We start from the raw sequence: 27519 nt of genomic DNA on the forward strand, positions 1-27519 counted from the left end.
GATCCTGATGAGTGTAAGTCAGAGCTAGTCTGTGGTTGTGAATCATCGCATGAATTCCCTCAAAAGACGCTCCCTCAAGGACACGAACAGATAAGAGTTGCGAATCAGAGGAGAGAGTCAGCCAAAAAGAACGCATTAAAATTATCTACGAGGTAGATTCTGTTGCTTTTCACAACTACTACGCTCCCGATCCCACACAAGAAGACGTTGTAAAACCCTATGTTTTTCCCGTACCAACATGAACCATGATCCATTTCATTTCAACTTTTCATGACTTAACAAAAACACCCCACGGCTCGTCATCGCACCCTCTGTGGGTACCCGAACTCCGCTTAGAGAGCAAGGGCACCGAGGAGGACCATGGCGAGGCCTCCGATGGGGGCAATGCCAGCGGCGCCGGCCTGGACGGCGGTGGTAGTCGGGCGGCTGCTGGTGACGGTGGCGGTAGGGGAAGCGGTGACGCCGCCGGTGGTGTAGGGCAGGGACATGGAGCCCGAGGCCGAGGTGGGGATGCTCACGGAGGAGGCGGCCGAGGAGGCGGCCGAGGCGACCGAAGAGGCGACGGACGCGGCCGACGATGCGGTCTCGACGGCAGAGCTCAGGGCACCGCCACCGGCGGCGGCGGCCTCACAGAGCTGGTTAGAGGCGGGGACGACTTGCTCTGCGGGTGGGGGGGAAGAATGGTCAGTTGCTTGTTGGTTCTCACTCATCGACGGGGTTGACGAAGAGGGAAGAGGAAGGGGACAAAGGGCCATGAACTTACGCAGAGCCACATCGAGGCCACAGGCCGCGACGACGCAGCCGGTAGCGGCGCTCTGGATGGCGGCCTTGTTCTCGGCCGTGCAGGTGCAGGTGTAGTCACCCGCCTTGCAGGAGGTGGCCGAGGCGGTGGCATCCAGAAGGCACTGGCGAGCACACTCAGGGATGATGGTAGGGTCGACCTGGGCTGCGACGGCGGCCACGAGGGCGGCGATGACGAAGGAGTACTTCATTCTGGATGTGTTTATTGGGGGTTGGTGGTGGTGGGTGGTGGTATAAGAGAGTGGAATGGTCTGTGAGGTTGATCGAGGATAGCGAATGTGGATGAGAGGCAGGAGATCGGGAAGAGAGGATGAGACCGAGGGAAGGGAGCGGCCCTTTTATGCAAATGATGGACAAGACAGCTGCACTCCGATGCCTCTTGTCCGTTTGGGTACAAACTGAGTTTGCTGCATGGCAGATCGGGAGTGTTGACTGAAGGAACCTGGTTGGGTGGTCTGACGAGAGCTGGGAAGAGACGGACAAACTCAAGGGGCCAAGGTGGACTCCAAACGTGTAGGTCCAGTTCCGTCCATCACACCTGTTACTAACCACACACACACACACACACACACACGCACAAACATCTGGACTAGTCAAGGGAGAACCTGGACAGGTGAGAACAGGCGAGGTAGTGCGAAAGAACATCTCAAGGGGGACCGCCTTGGCCACGTACCTTGGCAAGGCGAAAGAAGGAAATCTGGGGGAGGAGAGCGGATAGCTAGGCCCGGGTGGACTTCGTTGCATGTGTGCATGTGCATGCGCGCGTTGCAACGATATTGATGAAAAAGAAAAGCAGCAACTGTCACCAGGGGCGGCCTTGAAGATAGTACCTCGTAGTTGCTTCCCCGCGTCATCCCCGGTCCACGAGTGGTCTGCGGGCCTCAGGGCTGCGCCGGTGATCGTGCGGGCTAACATGGAGGGTTGCAGAGCCAGGGGGGTTGGACGGGGATGGGATACCGGATTGGATAGTCACCTCCGATGGGGACGGGGATCATCTTGGTGCCGGGGCCTCCCTCTCCTACCGACCGCGGCGCGTATTGCAGGAACTTTCTTAGCGGGACTGGTGGCGTGTTTGGAAGGGTTGGACGGTTCGTCAAGTTCGGCATCTTACCTTGTTGGACATGTGAAGAAGGAGGAGATGAATGCCTTGAAGGGGTGCGGCATGATGTAAATTGGCCCCGGGGGGGGGGGGGGGGGGCTGTAAAGTTGGGAAACTGTTTGTCTTGTGTTGGATCAGGTGCAATCTCTGAGCCATGTGACCGATACTGGGTGCCATGTTATGAGTAATTACCTGTAAGTCAAAGACTGATGATATTGGTTGGCAGCATGCTCGGACTCCAAACAGAAGCTCTGCGATGACTGGGGGAGACAGCGGGAGCGTTGCTTGGCCTCGACCGTAATAGCCTTGCTGTCCAACGCGGTTATTCCACAAGAACCTTGAACATCGACGAACCCCACAGTCAGATGAACCTTTGGGTCATGGCCAGTCAATCACGGCGCACAAGGTTGTGGTGGCTTATGAAGCCTCGATTCACTCTGCAGGTTTAATCCAAAAGGTGACCGAACGAACATCTTTGATGGCCGCGGCCTTGGAGCCAACTCGATACATCTGGAGTCGAGAACCAGGGCAGAGACGTTGCCGAGAAGATGGTCTCCTCGTATTACGAGAGAGGAACCAACTACAACAGCCCCAATGCAGTACGACGAGAGGAGGCAAATTGAAAAACTCAAGGAGAGTAGACACACCAACCCAAAAAAAGGAGACGGGCGGATGCAGGAACATCATGCTCCCTCCACCTCCATCAACAGTGTTCCGCCGAGGTGACATTGAATGGTCACTATTCGCCTTGATTGGGTAGACAACACCATCACTTCCGCTAGAACCGGACTCTCACACTCACTTCACGCTCCTTTGGGGATGGCACCGAAGAGGGGGAGCATTCATGTTTTCCTCTAGAGGGGATGCCAATCTCCCCCGCACGACGCCATTCCGCTTTGGTGAAGACATGATGAGACCCCCCCTGGTTGATGGATGCAGGCCTGCCGAGGCGAATATGCTTCCTTTTTGCCTTCATCCTGCAGAAACAGAGGGGCGTGAGGAATGTGAAGAAAAGAAAAAAAGCATCTGATTTCGGGCGCATTCTTGCTTCTGTCACATGTACGCCATGACGCTGACAGCTCTGGGAGGGGGAAAAAGCAAATCAGCCACCGCCATCTCTTTTCTCCTCCGGCAGTGAGAAATCCTTGCAGAACGAGACTCAGACTGGCTGAAGCTGAGAGCCGGAATCCCCCGTCGACTGATTTCATTCAAAGCCAGAGCCAATGACGGGTCAGGCCAGACTAGACCAGACCAGAACAACAACCCGAGCAGTAACTTGGTAGCTGAGCCCCTACTGGTCGAGACTCGAGGAAACCCCAGTCCGGTCCTTCTGCTGGGGCGGTGCAGGGATGCGTCGGCGATGGCCCCTCGACGAATCGGCCGAGCTGGCCACCCTTTTCCATCTTTCGCTCACCCATTAGTGTCTTCCACTTGGGCCCGTTTCTCTCTTCAAACCCCGGGACTAGACCAGACGGCAGCTCTAATTGTCTCGCTGATGGAAAATAGCTGCTTTCGCCAGTTGTTACCCGAAATGTGGTGGCATGGGGGTAGAGATCGATGCATCTTGCCCCACGCGGCCAGGGCTTGTGTTGTTTGGCAAAGGCTACGATCACAAAATACTGGGAGGCGTTGTTAAATCTGTGATTCTGGCATCCATTCGGCTTGTCATTCAGTCTATCAGCAAGACGGCATCAAATGTTCAGGGGACATCTTTCTTAATCTCGCCTCGCGGGACTGACGGCACAACCATGTGGGGAGGCCGCTGGGATTGCCGACTTTATCGTGTCAAACGTTGGGACCCTTACGACCAGAATATTGCCTTGATCATGTTGAACCAACATGCCTCAATGCGACCATGAGCTTTTGGATTCACAACCGTCCTTTGGGGTTCCTTCTGGAGGGGTTTCGCGCCCGATGTCGGTTCGATGTGCAGGAGTCCCGCTCCTCGCCCGTTTTCCATTCTTTCTTTTTCCTTATCCGTCAGCTATCACTGAAGCTGGTGCAAGTTTTTGCTTTTCCCTTCCTCCCCCTTGGACGTTCAGGCCAGCTTGGGGCCCATCATCCTGCATTTGCTGCGCATTATCTTGCTTGCATGCGAGATTCGTTTCTTTCCCGGGAGACCCGGGCAACGTCCGGGTCCTGACGTGGCACTTCCGCCGACCTGGATCGGGTCCGGCAGCCGATCTCCTTTGTACACGGCCGACCGGCAGGCAGAGTGAGATCAGACTACCTGATGTAGTATATCGCCCAGAACATACCTTAGTTGATTAATCTTTCGAAGCGTGTCTGTCCTAGCTAGTATACTTGAAATACAGACTGCAAGCAATCATAATAGCAACTTCCGTTATACTGACTGCAACAACATCCAGATGCTCCCTCCTCTTCAGCTGGAGAAAAAAAAAAAGCTATATGAAAGCCGCAATGCCTCAAGTTTGATGAAAATTCAAAAAGCAAGTTCCCACACCGAGGTTCGAACTCGGGTCTCTCCGGAACGCTTCCATGGGACTGAAAGCGGAGTATCCTAACCACTGGACTATATGGGACTAAGGACTCGTCCCTGATTGGTTGAACGAGATGCTTGGCTGAGATCTTGAGTAGCAACACTCGCTCTAGCAATTGTTTTCCACCTTGACTACCAATTCCATCCTCAATCTCTCCTCCTATGTTGACAACCAGGTTGACAAGACTTTTGAATGCTTATTTATCCATGTTACTATGATCAACTTCACGTGGTTCATTTGGAAGACGCGACCGGCAACTTCTGCTCGTCTACAATCCGCCATCTTCCTTCTGCGAGGGCAAACTTCCGCCGCCAGGCCTCGTCTCTGTACGTCACCATCTCCTTGTTGAGCAGCACCGCGTCGAAGTGGTCGCCACAAGCCCAGTTTTCCTGTGTCTGCGGGTCTTGGCTCGCTTTGGATATGGCGGTGAATAGCCTCGTGTCCCAGATGCCGTCTCGCCGGGGATAGTCCCGCAGCAAGAAATGAGCCTCCTCCCTCACAGCCGGGTCCGTACAAAAGGTGCTGGCCGAGAGGAGCGACCAGCTCGGGCTGGTGTCCATGGTGAACACCTCTTTGGATTTTTCCGAGGGCGACTGCCCCTCGAGGACCGTTTTGCTCATCGACACCACCTCTTTGAAGCTGGGCGTCAGCTTCGTCAAGACTTCCTTGTTGGTGAATTGAGATGTCTTGACGTATATCTCGAATGAGAGGTGCAACAACTTGAGACTAAGAATCTGAAGGCTTGCCCTCTTGTCCTGATCTCGATCTTGCCCGGTGTTTTCATCGGTATTCTCATCGGGGGTTTCACTGGCTTTCTCGTCCAGATGCTGAAAGCTAGACCTCCACCGGGTGAGAATGCCACAGTACTTTTTGATCTGATCTTGGGACAACTGTTCCAATCCTGACGCAGGCGTCGAGAGGTCTCCGAAACGCAGAGACGAGGACATCTGCGTACGGTACACGATGTGATGCTGCACGACTTGCCACCACCGATGGGCCTCGGAAAGGTCGCCGAACACGGCCGGCAGCTCGTCGACGGCGTATCGGCTCCGCTTGCCGCGGCAGCACCACGGCACCCACGTCTCCGTCTCGGGCGGATGGTACCCGTTGACGGTCCACGACTGGAGCGTGAAGCGCTGGAAGCCCGACATGACCTCGTCGACGAGCTTCGGGGGGCACCCTCCACTGACGCCCTGCCGCAGGAGCTGGTCGAGCATGCTGCAGCCGTGATTGATGTGCGTCAGGGCGGCTCTATAGTTTCCCTGGATCGCCTCGAACGTGACGAACAGCAGGCACGAGAGAAGGGCACGCGGCATGCTCCTAGGGTCCGACTCGCTGGACCGGATGAGATGGATCGCCCGGCCGTAGTGCTGGAAGGCGTCTTTCGTGTACGGGCCAGCGCCAGAGGTCCGTTGCCCGCGGCTATCGCTGCCGAGGGTGGCGGCGCCGATGGCGAAGGCGGCGTGGCGGATGGCGGGTTCCTCGCGGGCGATCTGGGGGATTAGCTGCGTCACGAGGTCCGAGGGAAACAGGGTGAACTCTTTGCTAAATGTCATCCAGTACTCGAATTGGTCCCTTTCGAGCTGGCTGGTGAAGACATGGGTCTCGTAGTTTGGTTTGATGAGAATTGGCCGATACTCTCGCAACTTGGCTTCCGTGGCCGTCGGCTTCTGGACGTATCCCTCACACGCTCGTTTGGATTTCGCGCAGTTCAGACATGTCGGCTTCGCTTCATCGCAGCGCACACGCCGCTTCCTGTGATGGTGAAGGTTGTGAGTCTAGCGATCTTCTTGGATCTCACTGTTGCCATCAGCATCACTCACTTGCATGTGACACACCCAGCCCGGGATTTGGGAGCGTGTCTCCGGTTGGCCTTGGGCCGCTCCGCGAGGGCAAACTTGACCACATTAGGGGCCGCTTCCGGTAGGCTTCTCAAGGTCCCAGTGAGAGACATAACGTCCGACATCTCAGATAGACTGCCCTGTTCCACACTTCCGCTGTGCAACTTTGATATTGCTTATGGTTTTAGCGGTTCGCGGCAATCTTTGGCATTGGTGGTTAAAGTAGAACTGCAGGCTACGATTTTTTAATCATGAATAATATCCGACGTCCAATGTCGAAAAGGGATTAGTTGGAATATTAATAGCGCAAACGCAACCTCGCTTCATCCGGCCAGCGAGATTCGTCCAATCCCCAAAGGATCCTTCCGTCCATCCATCCATCCGCCGCTCTGATTCGCGTTCCTATGATCAGCGGCGTCAGGGGTTCGCGTAGTTTGAACAAATAGAGCAATCCGTACCCTTGATATGCCATGATGTCATGTTCCTGTCTCTCTGACACCTCTGTCCCGGATGCATCCTTGATAATGATGGCATTGAGAAAAGCTGACGGAAAGGCTAGGACTCAGAATTTAGCCCTTAGTCAGAAGAGAACCAGTGGGTTTTCTTTTAGGAAATGAGCTTCAGAGGACGACGTTTTTCGACATGTTTGCAATGGCAACATATTTTGATAACGTCCTGACTTTTCGCAAAGCATTTTTCCCTAGGGCATTGGAATATGCAGTAAGACCAAATCCTGGTATTTGCAACATCTGATATCTATCATTGACAGCGTAAATCATAGCTCTGGTTTAATCCCAGACCTGGCCTTTTTCTTCCTTGAAGGTTCGGCAACCTCGCGATATCAATGAATAACAACAGCACACACAATTCCTCTGCATCCATTTAGTAGACATAGAAGACGCCCGTCTCGTCGTGCGAGGCTCTCAGCTTCGCGTTGCGCTTCTTCAGGATGATCTTGACCAGCCACGCAAGCGCCGCAGTCGCGATGCTGAACCCGGCGGAGCTTCCCATAGCTATGGCGTAACGCGGCTCGTCGCTGCTGGGCCAGAGATAAGGCGTCCAGATGAAGCTGATGTTCATGATCGTTGTAACAGCAGCCAAGGCGGCGGCCTTCTTCTCCTTAGTCTGTCCGCAGACACTACCGCACCATCCGAGCTGGGAGGTCATATGTTAGCTGACCTGTCAACTGTATGTGATGAGACAAAAAGCTCATGTTCACTTACAATCAGACTGTTTACACCATATGTTCCGATCGTGAAGATCACCATCGAAATGTATCTTCCGGCCAGGTTCAAAGTTGCAGCAGCCGACACGAAACCAACGACAGCAACGGCCTTAGAAGCAGTGATGTGCCATGTGCGCTCGTTAAACTTGCCAGAAGACCACGACACGGCAATGGTGATCGCTCCAGCGATCAAATAGGGGGGGCAAGTGAGGACAAGAGTGATGGTGGTGTTGAAGCCGAGAGTTTCGACGACAGTAGGGAACTGCAACGTGTCAGTCTCGCTCATGATAGTTCTTCACGTGGCGGTGATTCCAGCTTACAAAGTTCTTGAAGCCGTTGGCAGCGAGATGCATGTGAGCCATCGCACAAAAGATCCAAACCAGAGGGTCCTTCAACGCCTCGCGCAAACCCTTCATGGTGCCAGAAGCTCCCTGGTTGCCGACGGTGTCGAGCTCCATCCGGTTGTGTGCGAGGTCGCGTTCCTCCTGCGTCAACCACTTCGTGTTCTGAGGGAAGTCCGGCAGCAGGAAGAACCCCACGACGGCAATCACAAACGTCACGGCGCCTTGCAAGATGAACAGCCACTTCCAGCCAGCGAGGCCTCCGAGGCCGTCCATGCCGTGGAAGATGCCGGCGGCGATGAGGCCGGCAAAGGCGGTGGCGAGGATGTTGCCGGTGTACAGGATGGCGATGCGGGTGGCGACCTCCTTACGGGTGTAGAAGATGGACAGCAGGTAGACGGCTCCGGGGTAGTAGGGAGCCTCTGTGACTCCGAGGAAGAATCGGGTCAGCAAGAGGCCGGTGAAGTCCTTGGAGACGGCCGTCAGAGCGCTGACAACGGCCCACAACATCATCATCGTGCCCTAGCCGCGAGTCAGCTTTGCGTTCCTTCCCGTCAAATCATTCCCGAGATCCTAAGCAATACATACCATGTAACGACTAGGACGGGTTCGGGTGAGGAACATGTTGGATGGAATCTGACCCCTGGAGAAGCTAGAGTTAGCTCTGGGATGCAAACAGCCGTAATTGGAGGGATGCGATACGTACAAGATGTAACCGACAAAGAGAATCGACACGCAGGTCTGGTACTCTGCAGTATTCCAAAGTGTTAGTTAGTTGGCTGGGATTCCGGATGAGAACTGTTTGACGACGTACGGGACCCGGTGAGGTTGAGGTCTTCCTCAAGGTTGTTGAGACGCGCCAGCGCGATGGCATTGCGATCGAGATACTGTTTCTCTAGTCAGTACATTTAATTAAAGGCAAAAGGCATGCGGGGATTGCTACTGACGTTCAACCAGTACATAGACCAGAGCATCGGCTACACATAAAGCTGTTAGTCATCGGATGATGAAGACGCATGACGGATGGAGCTTACCATCATCCATCTGTCCAGCTTCTTTACAAGGGCAATCTCCTTGGGATCAGTCTTTTCCTGGGCACCAGAGTAGTCGACTTTGCCCGTGTTGCGGGGGATGGGCTTTTCGGGGTTCTCGTCCTCAAAGATCTGAGGCTCGGCGTCCTTGACCCTGTCGGCGTCGTTGATGTTGGGAGCCATGTTTGTGAACGACAATCTGATTTGGGCAAGAAGCCGATGCTGAAAACAATCTGGTGTAGACAGTGGTCTTATCCAAGCCTTTTTACACAAAAGTCTTGAAGTGGAATTGTAAATGAACTGGACGGGTGACAACTGGGCGTCGCTGAGCTCAGAGCACCATGAAGAGTAAGTCTCGTCTCTCCATCTCCCCACGGGGATGGAGGCTGTTATGTACTCGGTCATGGTGGGGGGGGGGGGGGGGGGGGGAGGAAACCCAGGCTCGAGACCTCGTGTGACGGCCTCGAGAGTCGTGCCCCTCGATCGACCGGGACATGGATGTGGTTGTTCTCTGTGATAGCTACACACATACACAAAACACACGCAACATAGTGACATACACCACTATCAGACGTTAGACTTGGTTCATTGTTTGCCAAGTCACGTCCGACATGTTCCGAACATCCATGGCAACTATCCGGACACCCCCCAAGTAAAAGCTTGCCCAGGCGGATGGCGGAGGAGGATCCTGAGAAGGGCATGTACGTCGGCTAGCTGCTATTCACGGCAGCCGCCAGGATGGACGAAATGATCCGCTTGTCAAGTCGTGCTACAAAAGACGGGTTACCAAGAGAAACCAAGCTCGGGCGATGCTACCTACCTTGCTTTCTTGTTGCCAGCCCGGTGCGTGCCCCCCCTTCCCTGGCTCCTTGGCAGAAAGGAGAGTTGGTGTCGATCCTAGACGTTGCTCTCCTCACATTCTCGTCATACATGATTTATTGGATGGGCAGTAATTGGTGTGTGGACTGCCGGACGAGGGTATATCAAATTCCCCGGTGGGGAAGGGTGACTCCTGGGAGGAAAAAGATGGAGTGGTACGAAGACCTTTCTTGGCCCTGCGGCCTGATGACTCGCCCGGGGATCAAAGTGTTGGAAAACCCTCATGTCATCAGTCCAGTAAAGCAGTGATGAATGTTGGAGAGGGGACTTAGACAGAGGACGCCCGTTCTAGTCCCCATTTCCCTAGGGCGCCACATCTCTACATCTGGGGGAACGCCCGCATCGCGTTGAGTCAAGACCGGGGGTCGCGTGGGTGCCGTGGGCTGTGCAGTGCATGTCTGTCGTTCCCCATCCGGGGTAAAGAGGGGGAAGCCAGCCGGTGGAGATGGACGGACGGACGACTTACTTAGACGCTGCCCAAAGGCTCGAGAAAGGACAACGTCCCGCAGTGTTCCCCGCGTTGCTCCCTTTCTCGGCCTCCTTGCCGTGGAGACGTTCCTTTTTGAACAAAACATACATCGTACGTATCCTGAACAGAGCAATTGGGAGCAAAGGGTTCCATGCCGGTCTAGATCTGTCAAACACCAGCAAGGACCACCGAGGGCGAGGTGCAATGCGGGTTCCAAGTAAATGGCGTAGCGCCAAGCGGCCCCAACCAGCGCCAACCTTGTCTGTCGAGCTTAGCCAACAACGCTCTGAACGGCGTGGCCAGTAGCTTACCCAGGCATTCCCTACCTTGACGACTGACGGAGGGAGGCGTCAGTGTGTTTTGTGAGCTGCATGTGTGGTTGTGTTGTGTAATATGGAGTGTCCAGTCGTGTGTGCTCGTGTAGCGTAGCCCTCCTTGCCCTCCCTCCCTCCCTGCCCCCCGCCCCCTCTCAACCGAACAGCAAATACGCCATTGTCAGACGTGGTCAAGCCCTTATTCTTGGCGGAGTAGTTTGGTTCGGTTTGGTCCCTTTGGCTTCTTCTCGGCAGTTGCGCGGCGCGCCGGGGGTAACTTGGGGGGAAAGCTTCGTTCTGGCGCGGCGCGCTAGAATGCTTCCATGGAGGCTGCAAGACCAACGGCGGCTGAGGCGAAGCTTTTCGCAAAGGTATACATTGTAGTCTCAATTTGTCCCCAAAAGGCTCTATCTAGTATCTGTTTGTGAGTTGTGTTGGGGTACGACACGGACGTTCAGTCTTACTAGAGCCCATGTAGCTCCTGGAGAGCCACACGAACTGTTCCATGGCGATGGGTCCGTAGTGTGAATAAGCGTGATGAAAGCTCTCCACATGCGGTCCAACTTGACCACACTGATTCATTCTGCCGCCCCCGCGGAAGATCCCTTGACGCCATTGCTCATTCGTAGCGGCAGTCGTCGATATTGGCCTTCGCCCCCCGAAGCACGTCGGCCATAGACCGACCAATCATGCGGCTCACGGTAGACATGCAAGCCTGGTTGGTCCCGTCTGACGATGGACAACGACGATGATGTAGGATCGCAGATGGCCATCCAAGATAGACATTCTGAGCTGCGCATCCCTTCTAAGCACGACAGACCTCTCTCATCGTAACCGCTTGAGTCTCATCTTCCCTTCTCCGAGCAGTCGCCCCCGAGTGGGCCAGCGGAGCAGAGCCCGTCAAGGAAATGAGACTAGCAGACTGGACGAACGCCCTAGGCGAGACTGAAAATTCTGTAGTCTGTCTGCTTCTTGCGGGGTTTCCCCCGTGGGCGCGTTCCCCGGAAATGTCAGAGCCGGTGTGACAGTTGACAGAAGCTAGGCGACGATGATTCCCCGGACTTCGAGTCCCATGGTGGCCCATCTCGGACCCTTCTTCTGGGTCGAGCCGGGTTGTCTGTTCCCACCCAACCCCAGGTTTCTCTCTTCTCGGCAGCTATGAGGCATATTTCATGCGTCCTCTCCTCCTCCTCCTCCTCCTCCTCGTGCAGCCCGGCGTCGACGCTGGATTCGATCGCCCCGTGGCCAAGACTGAACTTGGCGTGGAATGGGTTGAGACCTTGAGCGCCCAGTGGAAAGCCAAGAGTGCCGAGCGTCAGAAGGCAGAGCTGGGCATGCAGGCTCAAGGCCTGTTCTCGGTGTCTTGGCGAGAGGGGGAAAAAGACATGGAAGATGGAGGGGGGTAATGATGGACTGGCAGTTGAGGGGGGGGGACACCAACACGGTGAGTTCAGCGGCGGTAAACCAATATCCAGCCCGGCGATGATGCCGCAACTATCACCCGCGGCACAAAAAACAAGAGAGTTGTTCGAGGGTAGGCAAAAAGATATCGCGGGCCACGGTGGTTAGATAAACGTTTTCCCTGTCCCGTTCTGCATAGACACAGATCTATGTGCGGGGAACCGGCCAGATGGACCAGATCGTCCCCTCAGATGCCGCACCACCCCTGCCTGACTCCTGTGTGTCCGTTGTACGGATAACTTGTCCGACGATGTGGGAGCCACTTCTCGGAGTACAGACACTCTCCTCCGCTGACATTTCCTCCATGGTGATAAGCGCGTGAGTGATGTGGGCGGCTTGTACAGTATGAACCCCGTCATCGTTCCCTCTTCTCCCTCCTCCTCTTCTCCTCTTCCCCAACTTTACCCCAAACCCAATCCAAGCTCTTCCCCGACCCCCCCCCCCCCCCCCCAACAGTGCCCAGCGCCCAACTGGTCCCAACTAAGTTAGGTTGGACTTGGGTCCCGTGTCCAGGGCCAGCCAGAGTTGACTCCGGGCTGAACTCCGTCCGTGGCATCGGGGCAAACACCGTACCGAAAGCACCTAGACGGCTTGGCTCTTTGGACGACAGTCGGACAATCACCGACAGCTCTTTGTTTAGCGGAGAGCGAGAGCGAGAGACCCGGGGAGGACAAGTACGAAATTCAGGCAAGATAAGATGCATGACCCAGATAGTTCAACCCAAGTAAGATTGCGAGTTCCCCATGGGGAAAGTCGCGTGGCTCCGGGCGTGGAGGAGGCACGAAAAGCAGTCGGGACCATCTTTCGACCAGTGTGGCCGCCATTGATGAGGGGAGGTCCATGGTGACATGGTCAGTGACGGGGGCTGGATGCATTCTGTCGATATACGAAATCTCCACACATCGCACTACTTCTTCTGCTCCAGTGACACGAGATCCAAACACAATTCGTTGACCGCCACGTCGGTAGCCATGCTGCAGCGGAGGCCGGCCTTGATGTCACCTTGTCTATGCAACGCCAGCCAGCCGGGCCCCAAGACTGACTTTTTGTCTGCCTCTCCCTCCCTCGCCGGACCCTGTTCGCGCCACCAGGTGCCTCTCATCCTCCCCTTGCCCGGAGTCGTAGGGTCCCGCTGCACTCAGCCCGCAACCGCGTTCTATGCTCCGAGGGCGCATGATTCAGCTGTCGGCAACCGTACGAGGTGAGATTTGATATTCTTGCCATCAGCGGCAGTGGGGCAGTATCCCTCGGTCAGATTCTGGCTTGACCACTCTGGGTTGTGGTTGCATATGATGAGCAAACGGTGTAAGCCATTGGATCGTCGCCGTCGGCCACTGGATAGTCCAACCTGATACTCCTTCACGTCCTGCATCCCCCCACAACCCGGGGGGGACGAAATCAAAACCGGCTTTCCGCAGGTCGTCCGAGACAAGTCGGACAAGACAGTTCTTCCAGCCTCGACCAGTATGAAAAAAATGAGTTGCACCTTGAACAAGAACTAACGCCCCACATACAGGCCTCGTGACTGTGGGGGCTGTCAGGCCATGTTGCATCCATTCTCCTTTGCCCAGAAACGGGAGAGGCCACCGGCAGCCAAGGTGTGTAAGAAACGGTAGGAGTTGTTATCAATTGCACTGGGAAACTTGGAGGAAACGAAAACAGCCTCAAGGTGGAGGAACAACGCCAACAACCCATGGAGTTTCTTGGATAAGGACCGATCGATGCCTTGAAACGCAGTCCTCAACGTTCGATCCAGGTCAAAGCCTCAAAGCCCTGTGTTGTCGTTCCAGGTGTCTTCTATTTTGGCGGCATGCCGTGTTGGCGCCGAGCCTCATATCAGACTCAAACATTTGCTGTTGGATGCATCCCAGCTTACGTCTTGCTGCATTTGCCCAGGCACGGATGGATCTCCTCTGGGGCGATGTATGGATGGTTCAGATGAGCCATATCCCCGTGATGATTTTTGAGATGACATCTTCCGTGCGAATCGGCCCGTAGAGTTATCTTTGGATACCAATGATCGGAGGCACCCAGCAGTGATTATCTCCATAGATAGACCCAAAAGTCTGCATCGTTATTACTCAAAATCATCCCATCAAGTCTTTGTCCTTCCCAGACTCAGGGGCTACAACACGCCAACAGACTTTCAACCGTCCAAACGCCTTGTCGCTACTGGTTGCCATTCCAAGAAGCCAAGAACCGCACTATCGTAGATACACTCACGTTCTCGCCACTAGGCCAAGTAGACTTTCCGACCGGAAATCTCCTCATTCCTCCTAGAGGGGTTGGCTCTGCGGGCCAAGTCTTGTCCCTTGCGCCAAGCTCATATCTGGCAGGGGTTCGAACCTTGGGAGCGCCTCGGTTTCCCGTCCTCTCCCGATATATTCCGCTCAAGGCGGATATCGTTGGACTTGGAGCTCCGGGTATGGATACTTTGGACGCGTCACAGGTTTCTGTGCCTCTTTGTCATATCTTGCAAGACCGATTGTGTCATTTTTGTTGATTGTTTTCGTCACAGAAGACTAATATAATGCCGATTACAAAGTGATGAGGAGCAGCACATTCTGCAAGTTGGCGGCCCTTCTCATGGTTTTTGGCCTTGGTCGGGTGAACGTATGTAAGTACAGAAATTTTCTTGTGTTCAATTTTCTCGGAAGTAGAGCTATCTCATGGACACCAAGCTGATCTTGTTCGAATGACCTTTCGGTCTTCCAGTTCCCTTGATTCTTTCTTTTTCCGCACTTTGCCCCATCCTTTTCTATGTACCTCCGCGGTCCCAGTCCGATTCTCTTGACCCTCCGTAGCACCCTGATAAGCGCTTGGTATGGAAGGAACTGTGCTGCAGCGCTTCAACATCTCTATGGTTCATTAAACGGTCAAAGCAAAACCCAATAGAGTGGAAAGATCCAAACGGAATATACCAAAAGTTTTCCAATTCTCGGAAATCTATAATCTTGGTCAGGTCAGGCAAGCCGTGTTTATGAGCGAGGGCCCCTGTCTTGACTTGTCTGTCATGAAAGTTCATGTTGTAGGCTCATGTGCCAGATGCCGTCCAGATACCCACCGATACTGTGGCCGTGAGAGCTCCTCACGACACCAATACAAATAGAGAAAACTTGTACTTGTTCCTATGCGGTTATTGTTTAGTTGATGCTTTCTCAAAAGCGACTAGCATCCCAGTCTCATGCTGTGCTCCTGAACCTACGTATGGTGACGGAAGGCGTCTCTCAGAAGATCGATTGCCCTAGAAAGCTGGGAATTAATACTTTGATCATTTTTCAATCTTCCCGAAGCATTTATTGAGAACACTTGAGAAATTATACACTGTGAAATTAGTTCACCTCAGCTAGCTGGGTGAACTCACTGCTTAGTCGATAGAATACGTGGTACTAAAATGCACTACTGGTACCACCTCTCTTTTCCCTTTCCTCCTTTCTCTTCCTCTTTCCCTTCATCTGTATCCCAAAGACTATTTTACTAAGTTTATTTACATTTCTAACACTTGACATTATATTTTGGCGACATTGAAGGATGCCGCTCAAGTGTTAGGGCTAGGCTGCCTTGGCGCTATATAAAGTAACTAGAGGATAGGAGAAGAGGCATGTAGTAAGAAAGAAATCCTACTAGAGGGTTATTATAGGCGTACTAGTGCTTTAATAAAGGGGCTTAGTGGATTATTAGTCTATTAGAGGAACAGCTAGATATAAAGGGGCACTGCTGTCTAGGGAGAAGGGGAAGGCAGGTTGAAATAACACCATTCAATAACTACTACCTAGCCCTATGCAACTCTACCACTCTATCCAATACCAGCCTGTAAAATTAAGCCAACTTTGCCTCACTAACTCAACAGGAATCCGGTTAAATACGTAGCCGTGGTCAGTCGGCCAGTATGCTGTAACCTTTCTTCTTGTGGTTTTTGGTGATGTAAACGGGCCGTGATCCAAATTATTAGCGCTTATCTGAAGCTTCTATGGTCCTAAGATACAGCCTTCATAACTAGAAGTCTCCGAGGAGTTGCTTAGTTCTATCTTGTTAATACTTAACTATGTACCAAACGGATCTACTTCGCAGCAGCTAAGCAAAGGGAGGGCTAGAGCTAGGCTCAGTCACTAAGGCATACATATGCTTCCATTCAATATGTCATCAACGATGGTATAATTTAGGTGGTCATGCTCCAGGTAACTCAAATCGCGGGTTGATGGATATTCAGCTATATTAATAAGAGCTGGAAGATCTTTCCATTCTCAACGATGCTCGAACAATATCAACTTCTAAGAGACGAATCAGAGATCATCTTCAAAGTCATTGATCATCCAGTCAGGAAGGTGACCATGCGCCTCAAAGTCCAGATGTGGAGCGAGCATCCGCACTTGGGGCTCGTCTAACAGAGTACCGGGTGGCACTATGTCCTGAAATCTTACGAGAAACCTCACGGTCGGAATGAGCCGAGGCATCCTTACATCAACCTCGTCAGCTTCTTTGGGCTCGTCGCCAACTGTGCTCTTTGTTTCCATCTCCTCTCGTCGATGCTTGAAAAAGGTCTCCTCAGTCAGGTCGCGCCCGCGTTTCTCCCACCATGTCATCAGGCAATCGAAGCAAAAGGCCCTGGTCCAGTCTTCCATGGCATCAAGCCGGTGCTTACCGGCACAACCATCCCAACTAGATCCACCCATGGCTGATACCAGACTGAGAAGTTCCTCCAAGCGGGCTCGGTCGTGTAGCTCGACGTTATGGGCGACTTGAAACCCAAAGTTTGGAGGAGGTCCAAAGGCGACGTTCCTGTCGACGGGGTCTCTCTCGTGGCGGGACCAATCTTTGACCCCCTTGACGTTGACAAAACTGACGGGGTTTCTGAAGGCCATTACACCGACCTTGACGCGAGAAAACTTGCCAGAGGTCTTTGCCGTTTTCGCGACGAGAATATCGATGGTCTGGAGGACGACCTTGAGACAGTTGTGGTTTTGGAAGAATGTGGTAATGGCAACTTGTTCCTGCAAACTCCGCAAGGGGATTGCAATATCAGCGGTGATGGGCACGTTTCGCCCGAAAAACCAGTCCAGCGTCTCGCACGTGTAGTAAGCACCGCCAACACTCAGCGTGTCGGCCGACGTAAACCAGGATACTCTCCTCTCTTCCTTCACCACTGGCCAAGAATCTTCAATGGTACAACCGCCCGGTCCTCTTGATATGTACAGGCATTTAGTAACATCGTGCACCAGTGGCATGATGACGAGCCAGGCTTCACGGCAAGCCAAGGCGGGAGCGGGGATGGGGAGACGGCGGTTCCAACAAGTTTTTCCCTGGGAGTCGACGCTTACATGGACTGTACGGCTTGGAATCGCGAACAGCCATATTTGGTTCCGTATTCTGAGAGGTAGGCGCGAGAACTGGTGGAACTGTGGCAGATCCTCCATTTTCGTTGTTGCTCGTTGCTTGTTGGCGCTCTCGAGGAGTCCCGACAAGAACGTTGCATCGTCGTTTGTGTTTCCGCTGACTATGATGTTGCGGAGAAGGTCTTCCAAAACATCCTGCGGCTCCCGCAACGGCCTCGCCGGCAAGCTGACTTTGGGATCGAACCACCCGTGTTCGAGGTGTATGCAAGTTTTGGGTCCGGGTGGCGGACGAGGTCGCGAAGACATTTGTCTGCTGTACGAATGCGCTTTTGAAAGAAACCGGTGACGGTGCCAAGGCGAAGTAGCAGTCTTTCTTAGGCTTGACGAGGTGAAGATTGATTGAAGGTTAAAGCCCAGTGGTTAACTCTGGCTGGTGTTTTATGGAATACCCCGGCAACTCTGGAATACCGCCCAATAACTGCTGCCTGATTCTCGGATTCTGAACGGAGTCATCTGTCAAAAATGGTTTAGCCTCCGGCAGATAATTGTACCATTTCGTGCTAGCCGCAAATGCCTCTCGTACGAACTGATCTGACTGTTGTCGATAAAGGCTCATTTATGCGCTAGGCTTTCGATATTTTGAGATTTTGTTGCCTTGGAGAATTCGTCCAACAGTTCGTTGTGACTTGTCATTCTCATTCTATCAAGCGCCATACGCGGAAAGACAACTGATGAAGCATCGAAAGCCTACTTTCATAGCCAAACATAGCATCACGTAAAATCCATCATCGTGCAGACCCATAGGCTTGAGGAGTATCGTTTCCTAATCTTGTCTGGAAGGGTCTCAAGTTTTCAACGCCTTTGTTGTTTCTCGGCTGCAATGGCCCAGGTCCAGCCCCAAGGCGCGTTTCCCGACAGCCATTATTCCCATCATCCCCATGGCAGCTGCTTCCCGACGAGATGAGAAACAGAACGGTTGGAGAGAGCAGGCTTGCCAAATGCTAATGTGATTAGTGTGGTTGACTTGAAGTCGTTCAGAAATGCCACTTGTCTCGCACGAGCTGCAAAAAAGAACTGCCCGAAGATAATTTGTCATAGACCGTAATCCAAAAGCTCGAATGGTGCGCCATCCACATCGGTTAATCATTGGGTCCCGCCAGCCGGGGCATAGATGAACTCGGAAGTTAACAAATCAAGTTTATCCCCGGCCGGATCCATGTGGCCTGCTGGATGTCAGACGGAATACTTCGATAGATTGATGTGATCCCCCTTCCCCCCTTCCATGTGTGGAGATTACCCACCTCCCGGGCGATTCTTTGCAAGGCCCTGGATAGTACGTCGAGTGCGCAACGAGTCTACTTGCATGAAGCATCTGGAGCTGAAGTCCCTGATGGCCGTCTTGTGGCCACGAGAGAGTTCGAGCCGAGAGTCTCAAGTTGCGTGCGGCCTGGTCTGCCGAGACAGTGGTACTTAAATCAGAATCAAGGCAAAGCGTATCAGGGACACACCCCGGCACCACGTGGTCACCAAACGTCGAAACGCCGGCCACTCTACCAGAGGCTATTTTAATATGCAGAGGTTCCAATGTGGTTGCAATATTGGTCGACCGACGAGTCAGGCCCGCGAGCTCGGCTACCTTTCCGGCTAGTCTCGCGACCCGGGAGCTTCTAAGACTGGCCCCAACAGACTCCACGCCGCCGGAGCCAGAGGCCATGACCAGGGGTTCGTTTCGGGAGGATGGAGAATCGATCCCAAAAACGGGACCCGCGATGCTGGCGAGTCATCCTCCCGTGCGAGATAGCACGTTGAATCCGGGATCCGCATCGAATGACGAACAGGAAAAAACCAAAGGAACAACCCAACAAGCTCCAGAGTTTAACCCCCCCACACGGGGCTGAGATGCCCAGGATCAGCCAATTCCCCTGGTCTGGTGGGAAGGGTAGGGGGGAGGAGGATGAGCTCCCAGGCCTACGTGCGTGCTCGCTGCAACATCACATCAAAAACGCAGTGTTCCCCGTCAGAGGGACTCGAGTGAAAGTCTCGGAAGAGCAAAAACGAGCTTGGTCCTTCACAAGCGCATCTTTCGAAGCTTCCGCCATGTACGGGTGACGTCGCGGCGTCCACGGCAGTCCCAAATGGTTTTCCAGCTCCCGTCGGCTGTTGATGCAGAAGCCGTCGCGGTGATCTGCTACTCCTTCATCTGCTTCTTCTCCAACGTCTTGCTGCTGTGGCTGCTCTGGACGCACAACGACAGGACAAGCTGTGAGTTTGTCATCTGTTCTCTCTCTCTCTCTCTCTCTCTCTCTCTCTCTCTCTCTCTCTCTCTCTTCGACTCCGGCCGTTCGATCTTTTTTTCACAGACTATCGGACGAACTAACATCGGACGGTACGCAGACATTGCTTGCATCTCGTACGCCACCCTCGTCATTACCACAACCAGCATCTGCCAGCAGTTCTACGATTACGCTTTCTGGGTGGACATCTTGACGGACCAGTTCTACTACGCGAGAGAGAACGCCGACAATGCCGAAGTTCAATACCACAAGGGATCACGGGGTGTCAAGCTCGTCTTGAGCTATGTCCGTAAGTTCTAAGCCGAGCCTCGTTGCCGGCGGTTCTCGGCACAGTTGTCTGTTTCATCTGGGAGGTGGCATGTTCTAATCCCAATCCTTGGCTGGTGTTAGGCATCTTTGGTTTCACAATCGCGTCCACCTTTGTCTTCTTCTTGTAAGTCCCATCTGTTTTGCTTGGCTGAGCGAGCCGTAACTATCGGTTGCTGACACGAGGCAGTGCTTTGTCTTTAGCTGCGAGTGTTTATGGCTGGTTTGCCACGACGCCGAGGACGACGCACACCATCTCCATCATTGGAAGGACTCTGCCCGTCGTTCTCACGAGCATAACCGTCGGCCTGATGCTTTCGCCTCCTGCTCAAGACTCATTTCTCGTGTACATGTTTGTTGCAAATACCCAATGTCAGTCATACTATGGAAAGCCCGCCTGGAGTAAACACCAACGCATACGCGAGCCTTGCCCGCTGACGGAAGCACACACAGTCGTTCTCAGTCTCTTTGGCAGCGCCATTCTGCTTCTTATGATTTTGATCAGATACGTCCACTCGCGACGGACTCTCACCACGTGGAACATTCTTTACGGAAACGCCGACTCGTCGCTGCCGAGCAGCAATGACGACGGCGGAAGCAAGGCGCGGTCGGTATGGCTCGGCAGCGGCTCGAGCCGAGGTGGACGGAGTCGGGCCTACAGCGGAGCTGGTGACAACAAAACGTATGATAGCTGGCTCGTGATGCGGCTTTCCATCGCCTTTGCGGTCCTCTGGTAACTCATGCCCAGCCCCCCCCCCCTCCCTCCCCCTCCTCCCCTGTCTAAGGCCGTCTCCCCGAGACGAATGAGTAGGCTAATATTCGCACCCAGCGTCTTCGAATACACAAACGTCATCCCGCGCATCGCGGCAGCGAGCCACACCATCGATACAGCCGACAACCTGCAGCCCGACCTCAGCCTCAAGCGAGCACGATCGAGCGTCCGGGGCTACGTGCCAGGCGTCACCCCGAGCCTAGTCGCCTTTCTCGTCTTTGGGACGACCAAGACCTTCCAGCGCAAGATCTACGACGCCTTCGTCCCGAAAAGGTTCCAGCGGAAGCACCGACAGCAGAAGCGGAACCTGTCCATATCCTTTGGGAACTCGGCACCCTCCCCGCTGCAGCGGCCGGCTCGGCCACCTCGCCCCGCGGAAGAGTTCTCTCTGGCCGACCTGAGCCCCAGGTTCCCTCAGAGCGGCAGCTATAGCCCTCGGTTTGCCCCGGACGGGAACTTGAGCCCGAGATTCCCCCACGGCTCGCAGTCGAATCCCGCGTCGAGGCTCGGCACGCCGAGGTTTCCACCCCCTCACTCCCACGCTCCGTCGGGTCACTTGAGCCCAGGATTGGCCGCGCCTAGTCCTCGGGCTATGAGCCCCGGGGTCAGTCCGAGTTTGCACTCGAAGTTCTCGGTTTATGGAAGGCCTGATGCGAGGGACAAAGCGCTCCCGAGGACGCCTTACGACTAATAGTGCTGGATTAGACGTCATGGAGCAGAGCACGGAGTTTTGGGCGTATCAAGATGGGTATATCTATATCAGGCACCAAATTTTATTGTTTTATAGCCATGGCTTTCAGGCTGTCACATAGGCTCACCGCAATGTGTTGATATAATTTCCAGTTGGAAAGTGGTGAGGTCGGTGACCTGGACATGGCAATGCCATTAGAAATGACTGCTACCGACTGATAAATCCAGATATGATGGTAAATAACCTTAATATTAAAACATGACAACGATATTTCAGGACGGGATAGGTGGTAACGGTTCTGGCAGTTGTTACCTCTGGTTCAAAGACGCGAAGACTCTCCTGCGTTACCTGAGAACACCAGTCGTCTACCAGCCTCCTTCGAACCCTCGGCTTCGTTCTAGCATGGGCGGAGCCATCCGACATGCCCATCAAGCAAGAGACCACACTCAAAGGCCACGGGTACCCAACCTCAGAACAGCGTTTGCAGATCGGTAAAGTTTCGCAACGGCCCTCGACTGTTGTCTTTCCCTCATCAAGGGTGTGCTCCGCAGATCTCCTCGTAAGCGACGATGGCTCTCCGGAAGCATCACCAGCTGAGTCGCCAACCCCCCCGCAAGGAGTGCGATCTTCCGTGAAAAGCCGGTCAGATCCCCTCCCCCCGAGATGGGGAGATCCAATCCGGATGGAAGGCGATTCATCCGCTCGAGTGAGCTACGACGGGCAATCGTGGCACCCAAACGGCGTCCTTCTCTTCCCTCTCGGATAGAAATGGTTTCCAGGAATAGAAGTGACATGTCCGCCCTCCGACAAAGTGAGACAAGAAACAACGATTGACGCAGTGTACGAGAGAATGACATTGCCCCCCTATGTTTTTTGTGTCCCCTTGGATAAGGTGGCAGGTCGTACGCGGCCTTACCATGGGCTGGAATGGAGGATAGATGAGGCCCATCACACTGCATGCCACACAACGGCCAAGACCATCCCGTTTATCAACAGCGCGCCGGCCTACGGTTTCGTACCCTCTCCTCCAACTTCTTTCTGCCATCTTCCCCCAGCTTTGGTCACCTAGAATTCATAGTCAAGGAACCAGGATCCGTCAGAGTCAGGAATCAGCAGTTCGCAATGCTCGTCTCTAGTATTCTCGCCGTTCTCGGCGTGTCGACCCTCGCCGCCGCGACCTCTGCAGAAACTGCCGTCACGTCCTTTCTCTCGATCCCAAGCACGGCCCCGACGACGCTCATCTCCATCACGCAGCCGGCCTCTTCGTCCCCTTTGTCTTCAGCTTCCCCGGCATCTCCAGCGTCCTCGGAATCCTCAGTGACTCCAGCGTCGTTGGCGTCCTCTGCGTCGTCCGCATCGTCGGCGGACCCCTCGACAATCACGTCGCGCCCCGCCGTCACGCGCACAATCTCGCTGCGACCGGCCAAGACCAACTCGTACGAGGCCTGCGGCGGGCTCCGGGCGACGCCGAAGCCGTGCCCGGCGAGCTTCGAGTGCATCAATGATCCCTTCGTCCCGGGATGCGGGCTGGCGTGCGACCAACTGGGTATCTGCGTCGTGCCCATCATGTGCGGCGGCATCGCGGCCATCAAGTGCCCCGAGGGGAAGTTCTGCGTGGACGACCCGAGGGACGACTGTCACCCCCTGAAGGGCGGCGCCGACTGCGCTGGGCTCTGCGTCTGAAGGCGATGTAGGACGGGTCAGTGACACGACGGAGGAAGAGGAGGAGAAGAAGGAGGAAGAAGAAGATAATACTTGTAAGAAGAGAGTAAAGAGAGCCTGGTGGTTGTATACAAACGTGTTTCTTTTGTGGAGTATTTTCTTTTGTAACTTGTTTCTGGATAAACCCTTGTTCTAATGCTGTAGGTTTTTTTGATTGAGAGAGCAGTAGAGTTATACTTTATGTCCAGGTCGTTTGCCCTTTTGCTGTTTGTTTGCCCAAAGCTTGGTGTGAGGGAGGTAAAGAAAGGGGAGGGACAGTGAGCAGGGTGGGCCAAGGTGAGCCAAGGTGAAGGCGAAGGTGAAGCAAGGTGAAGGGTGAGGATGAGATCTGGAATGAAGGCAGGAGCAGCAAGGTGTGTTCCTTTCTACTGTATCAAAGTAGCTACCTTAATAACTATTTCCCTCTTTATCATATCCAGCTTTTCCTAATCACTCACACACTGCCAGCACAAACATTAGAGCACCATCTTTCAGGTTCATCGACTCAATCGCCCCTTTTCACAACACAAGACACAAATTTTAAATCCACTTGCAACCTTTCCAGCTCACCAATCCTTAAAACCAACCGACTCAAGGGCTATTTCATCTTCCTCTTCGAATCCAATTCGTTCTCCTTTGCTTCAAGCCTAGAAGATCATGTTCCACTGAAGCCAGCCACCCTCGACCTCAACCCATCCACCAATCAACCATGTGCGTCACCAGAGTGGCAAGGCACATCTGTGCTCACACCACAACTGAAAACGGTCACTGCGCTGAGTCCAGGAAGAGAGGAGGCAGGCTCTGCAAGAAGCCGAAAAAGAAAAAGGTCGACGTCCTGGACTACTGCGACTGGGACAGCCCATTGGGCTACTGCCTCTACAGAAACTGGAGACGGGGCTGGGCCTGCCACAAGTGCAAGCAGCCCACTCAGCGCAGCCCGCGATGCATTTGCGGGCATGCCGTCTGCCGTCGCTGCAGTTGTCGTAAGTCAGCTAATTATTTCCAAGACAAGAAGGGATGGAGGTGGAAGACAAGCAAGTTAACAAGGCCAAGTGAAATCACAACCCCCCAAGAAGAAGAAGAAGCACTACAACGCCATAAAGAACATCAAATGGACCCAGAAGGGCAAGTCTGTACCCCAGAAGAAGCACCATGATCCTCAGTCCCTACCTAGAGTCCCAGTTTTCAACCTGTTCGTTGGAGATTGGGTTTGAAGACACCAAATCAAGACAAAGAGAGAGAATCAACATTGGGGGGAGTATAGTGGCTAAAGAATTGGGGCATATTGCTGTTACAATTGGCGTAAAAGAGTCAAAGACAGGCACCATCAGACTGGTATGGACAGCAACTAACCAGCCTTGTACTTTGGCAAAGAGCATATTTTAGTGGCGACTGGCTTGTGGAGATTGAAGGACACCAGCATTAGACTGATATGGACAAAAACAACCAGCCTCGTAATCCTGTATCAAAGGTTCTCCCAACGTCGGTCTATCTGCTTGGGGCTCTATAAAAACTGTAGAATAGAAAGAAGAAACAAGAAACAACCACGGGGAAATGACAAAATCCACATCATTTGCCGCCTGAGAAGGACACGACAGCCCACTTGCCGCTCCACGCCCACTTACGCGAGCCAGAGTCACCACCGCCGCCCTCGGTGGCGAGCAGCCTCTCGTCTTCGCCGGGCTGGAGACCGACGACCACGTCGGCCTTGCAGGTGCGGAGGGCCAAGATGTTGAGGCCGGACCCGGGGCCGAGGTTCTGGAGGGCTTCGGTGAATGGCGTCGCGGCGTCCCATTTCGCCTACACTCGCCTGTCAGTATACCTTGCAACAAACATGCTGGAGGAGCGACAGCTTTTCTACGTACATCACCCGTCAGCTTGCGGTAGTTGAGATCGCCCTTGAAGATGACGACCTCGCTGGCCTTGAGGTCCTCGTAGAGGTCCTTGGCCTCCTCGGGCAGCTGCCAAAAGGGTCCGGGGTGCGTCCAGAACCGGTTGGGTCGGAGGATGAGCTGCCCCTCGGCGTGGAACTGGCTCCATTCCTGGAACAGAAACGACAGGTTGCCGGCGTCCGAGTCCGAGAGGGGCTCCGGCGTCTTGTTCTGGAGCTCCTCGTCTTCCGAGGGCGTCTCGTAAAAGGGCTTGGGGTTCGCGATGGCGCTGAGCAGCTGCGCAAAGTCGCCGGGCAGCACGTCGGAAACGAACCACGGGATCGACTTGGGGTGCAGGACGACGTTTGTCGCCAGGCCGGCCGACAAGAGGTATCCGGCGAGGATCAGGTCGACGTAGAGCTCGAAGCCGGCGTTGTCGAGGACGATGTCGATGCGGCGCTCCTTCTTGCCTTCGGCCTTGGCCTTCTTCAGCAGGTCGTAGACGGCGGGCAGGTCGTTGGCGACGATGTTCTTCTCGGAAGCCTTGCGGGCCTCGGATCCCTGCAGCTTCTGGATATCCTCGTACGTCAAGCTCGTCAGCAGCGACAAGTCCGTCGCGTTGCCCCACAGGCAGATCTCGCACATCTCGGTGAAGAGGAGCTTCTCGGCCTCGTCGTCCTGAGTGGCGCCGCCCTTGTTCTTTTGGAGCTGCTCAACCAGCTCCTTGTACTTGGAGGCCAGCTCGAGCACGGCGGGGCGGGAAGAGCGGAATGTGCTGATCTTCTGGCGCGCAAAGACGTCGTAGTTCTTCCAGTGTGTGGACTTGGCAAAGTGCGTGCTGATTCGTCTGTCTCGGCCCCGTCAGCATTGCGCTGAGCAATCAATGTTAGAGTGGATTTGGCACCGGCAAGAACTCACCTGAACAGGTAGCACTCGCAGTACAGCCAGGGCACGTTGAGCCATGTGGGCGAGCCGAGCTTCTTCAGCTCCTCATTGTAGATGCTGACATCGGGATATCCGTCGTCGTCGATCGGCCTGGCAAGGTCAGCAAGATTGCTGCTGAAAAGGACTCGGCAAGGGCGGTGGGGGGTTCGTACGTTAACGGCCGGTCGTGTTGGACCTCGTATTTGAGGCGGGCAATCTGCTCAATGATCGCCTTGCCCTCGGCTTCCTTCTCGGCGTCTTTGGTCTGCGTGACGGATCGGTAGAGGTCGTCGATGGCCTGGGTCTGAATCATGGCAGTCAGTGGAGAGTTCCGCGAGTACATCAGGGAGAAAGAAGGTTAGGAGACGAACAATGATGACAGGCCAGCGCTCGCGGGCGGTGACCCAGCCAAAGGAGGTCTTGTCGCCGGTAGAGTAAGGAGCTGCCCGTCGCTGGTTAGCTTCCTTGCAGCTTGCGGCGTTTGTTGAGGGACTTCAGTCTTTCAGTACCAGGCATCTTGAATATGTCGGTGTGGAAGCCACTGGTTAGGATCGGGTCGATGAGCAGAAGAGAGGACGAAGACGAGGAGGAAGAAGACGAAGAAGAGAGGTATCGAGAGATAAGACAACACCAGCAGCAGCAGAAGTGATTTTTTTCTTTTTTCGCAAGTGGTCAGTGGTGTCTCAGACAGCAGTTTCGGGCCAAACACGACAGCTTCTAAGGGGGCCTTCAGGTGGCTCCAGGGGACCACGTTCAGCGTTTCTGCCACAAACCATAACCAGCTGCCACAGACAACCCCGCTACCATGGTGGGGCAGGGGCGCTCCAAGGCGCGGGGCATATCCTCGATAGAGGCATGTCAGGCCGAATGACGTAAGCGACATGTTTCGGATAGAGATATGCATGTACAGGAAAGAAGTGATGGGCAATCTGGCATTGGCCAATCAATCACCTTCCTTCCCTTACCTTGACATTCACCTTCACCTTCACCTTCCTCACCTTCCTCACCTTGGGCTTTATCTCATTCGGCCTCACCTCCGTCACCTTCCTTTCTTCCTCTACGTTCCATCTGCACCAACCTTTGTCATCTGCCGCATCTCGTTGCCGATCCATCATGTTGCGGTACGTGGCAATTATGACAGTCTCAACACTCGAATCCGACTCAAAACGCTCCCACAAACACGTGCCGACACTGGGCTCGTGTAACCTGCCGAAGGACGATATTACGGGCCGTTTGAGTTTCATGACACGATCCTGGTAGCGTGCGAATGAGTCTTCCACGAGGCTTTGCGCAGCTACAGACCTAAAAACACTGGTATGAACGCATTTCTTTCTTCCCACGGTTCTACAAACTGATCAAACCGAACATAACAAGCTCGCCAACATCTACGGAACTTCTGGCGATTTGACAAGCCGCCCTTGACAGGAGCCCGCTGGCGACGTGTTGTTAGAAGTGCGGTTTCTCGGAACGATTTCATGAGATACACTTGGCGCAATGCTGTCCCTGTTGGAAGCCAACATCACATCAGCCTTCGGGTGGTCGTCTTCTCTCAGACTGTGGCCTACGGGACTCCACGATCTACCCGGCTCATCCGGATATTTATTCCGCTTGGGAGGCTATTTGCAGGGGAGTCTCATGACCGACACGTGGAATATGTCTTATGCA

The 27519-nt window shown here is 54.1% G+C and overlaps 10 protein-coding genes across 10 annotated transcripts; 4 read left to right on the forward strand and 6 right to left on the reverse strand.

The window, feature by feature from the left end:
• Positions 1 to 332: 332 nt before the first annotated feature.
• On the reverse strand, positions 333 to 992 carry CDEST_15074 (Putative extracellular membrane protein, CFEM; the record flags this gene model as incomplete). The annotated part of the gene is made up of 2 exons (XM_062931230.1): positions 333 to 661; positions 764 to 992. The coding sequence occupies 2 exons, from the start codon at positions 990 to 992 to the stop codon at positions 333 to 335; spliced, it is 558 nt and encodes a 185-aa protein (XP_062787281.1).
• A 3642-nt stretch (positions 993 to 4634) lies between these two features.
• Positions 4635 to 6451, reverse strand: CDEST_15075 (Putative zn(2)Cys(6) fungal-type DNA-binding domain-containing protein; the record flags this gene model as incomplete). Its single annotated transcript, XM_062931231.1, has 2 exons — positions 6225 to 6451; positions 4635 to 6156 (listed from the first exon to the last, which is right to left on the reverse strand). The coding sequence occupies exons 1-2, from the start codon at positions 6365 to 6367 to the stop codon at positions 4635 to 4637; spliced, it is 1665 nt and encodes a 554-aa protein (XP_062787282.1). The 5' UTR covers positions 6368 to 6451.
• A 320-nt stretch (positions 6452 to 6771) lies between these two features.
• Positions 6772 to 9246, reverse strand: CDEST_15076 (Putative major facilitator superfamily, MFS transporter superfamily). The gene is made up of 8 exons (XM_062931232.1): positions 8843 to 9246; positions 8756 to 8785; positions 8623 to 8695; positions 8515 to 8557; positions 8397 to 8451; positions 7788 to 8330; positions 7466 to 7729; positions 6772 to 7397 (listed from the first exon to the last, which is right to left on the reverse strand). Exons 1-8 carry the CDS (start codon positions 9242 to 9244, stop codon positions 7125 to 7127), a joined length of 1683 nt encoding a protein of 560 aa, XP_062787283.1. The 5' UTR covers positions 9245 to 9246; the 3' UTR covers positions 6772 to 7124.
• Positions 9247 to 11166: 1920 nt separating this feature from the next.
• On the forward strand, positions 11167 to 11785 carry CDEST_15077 (uncharacterized protein; the record flags this gene model as incomplete). Its single annotated transcript, XM_062931233.1, has 2 exons — positions 11167 to 11497; positions 11544 to 11785. Exons 1-2 carry the CDS (start codon positions 11410 to 11412, stop codon positions 11783 to 11785), a joined length of 330 nt encoding a protein of 109 aa, XP_062787284.1. The 5' UTR covers positions 11167 to 11409.
• A 4324-nt stretch (positions 11786 to 16109) lies between these two features.
• Positions 16110 to 17694, reverse strand: CDEST_15078 (Putative 2EXR domain-containing protein). Its single transcript, XM_062931234.1, has one exon. It carries the CDS (start codon positions 17599 to 17601, stop codon positions 16246 to 16248), a length of 1356 nt encoding a protein of 451 aa, XP_062787285.1. The 5' UTR covers positions 17602 to 17694; the 3' UTR covers positions 16110 to 16245.
• Positions 17695 to 17982: 288 nt separating this feature from the next.
• Positions 17983 to 18709, reverse strand: CDEST_15079 (uncharacterized protein). Its single transcript, XM_062931235.1, has 2 exons — positions 18597 to 18709; positions 17983 to 18518 (listed from the first exon to the last, which is right to left on the reverse strand). Exon 2 carries the CDS (start codon positions 18440 to 18442, stop codon positions 18140 to 18142), a length of 303 nt encoding a protein of 100 aa, XP_062787286.1. The 5' UTR covers positions 18443 to 18518; positions 18597 to 18709; the 3' UTR covers positions 17983 to 18139.
• Positions 18710 to 19304: 595 nt separating this feature from the next.
• On the forward strand, positions 19305 to 21483 carry CDEST_15080 (uncharacterized protein). The gene is made up of 6 exons (XM_062931236.1): positions 19305 to 19557; positions 19690 to 19878; positions 19980 to 20022; positions 20086 to 20267; positions 20349 to 20628; positions 20725 to 21483. Exons 1-6 carry the CDS (start codon positions 19431 to 19433, stop codon positions 21356 to 21358), a joined length of 1455 nt encoding a protein of 484 aa, XP_062787287.1. The 5' UTR covers positions 19305 to 19430; the 3' UTR covers positions 21359 to 21483.
• Positions 21484 to 22480: 997 nt separating this feature from the next.
• CDEST_15081 (uncharacterized protein) lies at positions 22481 to 23041 on the forward strand (the record flags this gene model as incomplete). Its single annotated transcript, XM_062931237.1, has 1 exon — positions 22481 to 23041. One exon carries the CDS (start codon positions 22481 to 22483, stop codon positions 23039 to 23041), a length of 561 nt encoding a protein of 186 aa, XP_062787288.1.
• Positions 23042 to 23768: 727 nt separating this feature from the next.
• CDEST_15082 (uncharacterized protein) lies at positions 23769 to 24273 on the forward strand (the record flags this gene model as incomplete). The annotated part of the gene is made up of 2 exons (XM_062931238.1): positions 23769 to 24042; positions 24113 to 24273. The coding sequence occupies 2 exons, from the start codon at positions 23769 to 23771 to the stop codon at positions 24271 to 24273; spliced, it is 435 nt and encodes a 144-aa protein (XP_062787289.1).
• Positions 24274 to 24349: 76 nt separating this feature from the next.
• Positions 24350 to 26591, reverse strand: CDEST_15083 (Putative damage-control phosphatase ARMT1-like, metal-binding domain-containing protein). The gene is made up of 6 exons (XM_062931239.1): positions 26364 to 26591; positions 26226 to 26296; positions 26028 to 26158; positions 25849 to 25965; positions 24925 to 25777; positions 24350 to 24859 (listed from the first exon to the last, which is right to left on the reverse strand). The coding sequence occupies exons 1-6, from the start codon at positions 26368 to 26370 to the stop codon at positions 24629 to 24631; spliced, it is 1410 nt and encodes a 469-aa protein (XP_062787290.1). The 5' UTR covers positions 26371 to 26591; the 3' UTR covers positions 24350 to 24628.
• Between the last annotated feature and the right edge of the window lie 928 nt (positions 26592 to 27519).

Source organism: Colletotrichum destructivum, chromosome 10 (assembly GCF_034447905.1).
Source record: "Colletotrichum destructivum chromosome 10, complete sequence".
Lineage (NCBI taxonomy): Eukaryota > Fungi > Ascomycota > Sordariomycetes > Glomerellales > Glomerellaceae > Colletotrichum > Colletotrichum destructivum.

Coding starts and splice junctions, on each gene's coding strand:
- CDEST_15080 (XM_062931236.1), top strand. CDS start 19,431: ATGGTTTTCCAGCTCCCGTCGGCTGTTGATGCAGAAGCCGTCGCGGTG. Junction 20,023..20,085: donor TCCACCTTTGTCTTCTTCTT/GTAAGTCCCATC, acceptor GACACGAGGCAG/TGCTTTGTCTTTAGCTGCGA. Junction 20,268..20,348: donor GTTTGTTGCAAATACCCAAT/GTCAGTCATACT, acceptor AAGCACACACAG/TCGTTCTCAGTCTCTTTGGC.
- CDEST_15076 (XM_062931232.1), bottom strand. CDS start 9,244: ATGACCGAGTACATAACAGCCTCCATCCCCGTGGGGAGATGGAGAGAC. Junction 8,786..8,842: donor AGCTGGACAGATGGATGATG/GTAAGCTCCATC, acceptor CTTTATGTGTAG/CCGATGCTCTGGTCTATGTA. Junction 7,730..7,787: donor CCAACGGCTTCAAGAACTTT/GTAAGCTGGAAT, acceptor GACACGTTGCAG/TTCCCTACTGTCGTCGAAAC.
- CDEST_15083 (XM_062931239.1), bottom strand. Junction 25,966..26,027: donor CAACACGACCGGCCGTTAAC/GTACGAACCCCC, acceptor TGACCTTGCCAG/GCCGATCGACGACGACGGAT. Junction 25,778..25,848: donor TGCGAGTGCTACCTGTTCAG/GTGAGTTCTTGC, acceptor GGGCCGAGACAG/ACGAATCAGCACGCACTTTG.
- CDEST_15078 (XM_062931234.1), bottom strand. CDS start 17,601: ATGTCTTCGCGACCTCGTCCGCCACCCGGACCCAAAACTTGCATACAC.
- CDEST_15079 (XM_062931235.1), bottom strand. CDS start 18,442: ATGATTAACCGATGTGGATGGCGCACCATTCGAGCTTTTGGATTACGG.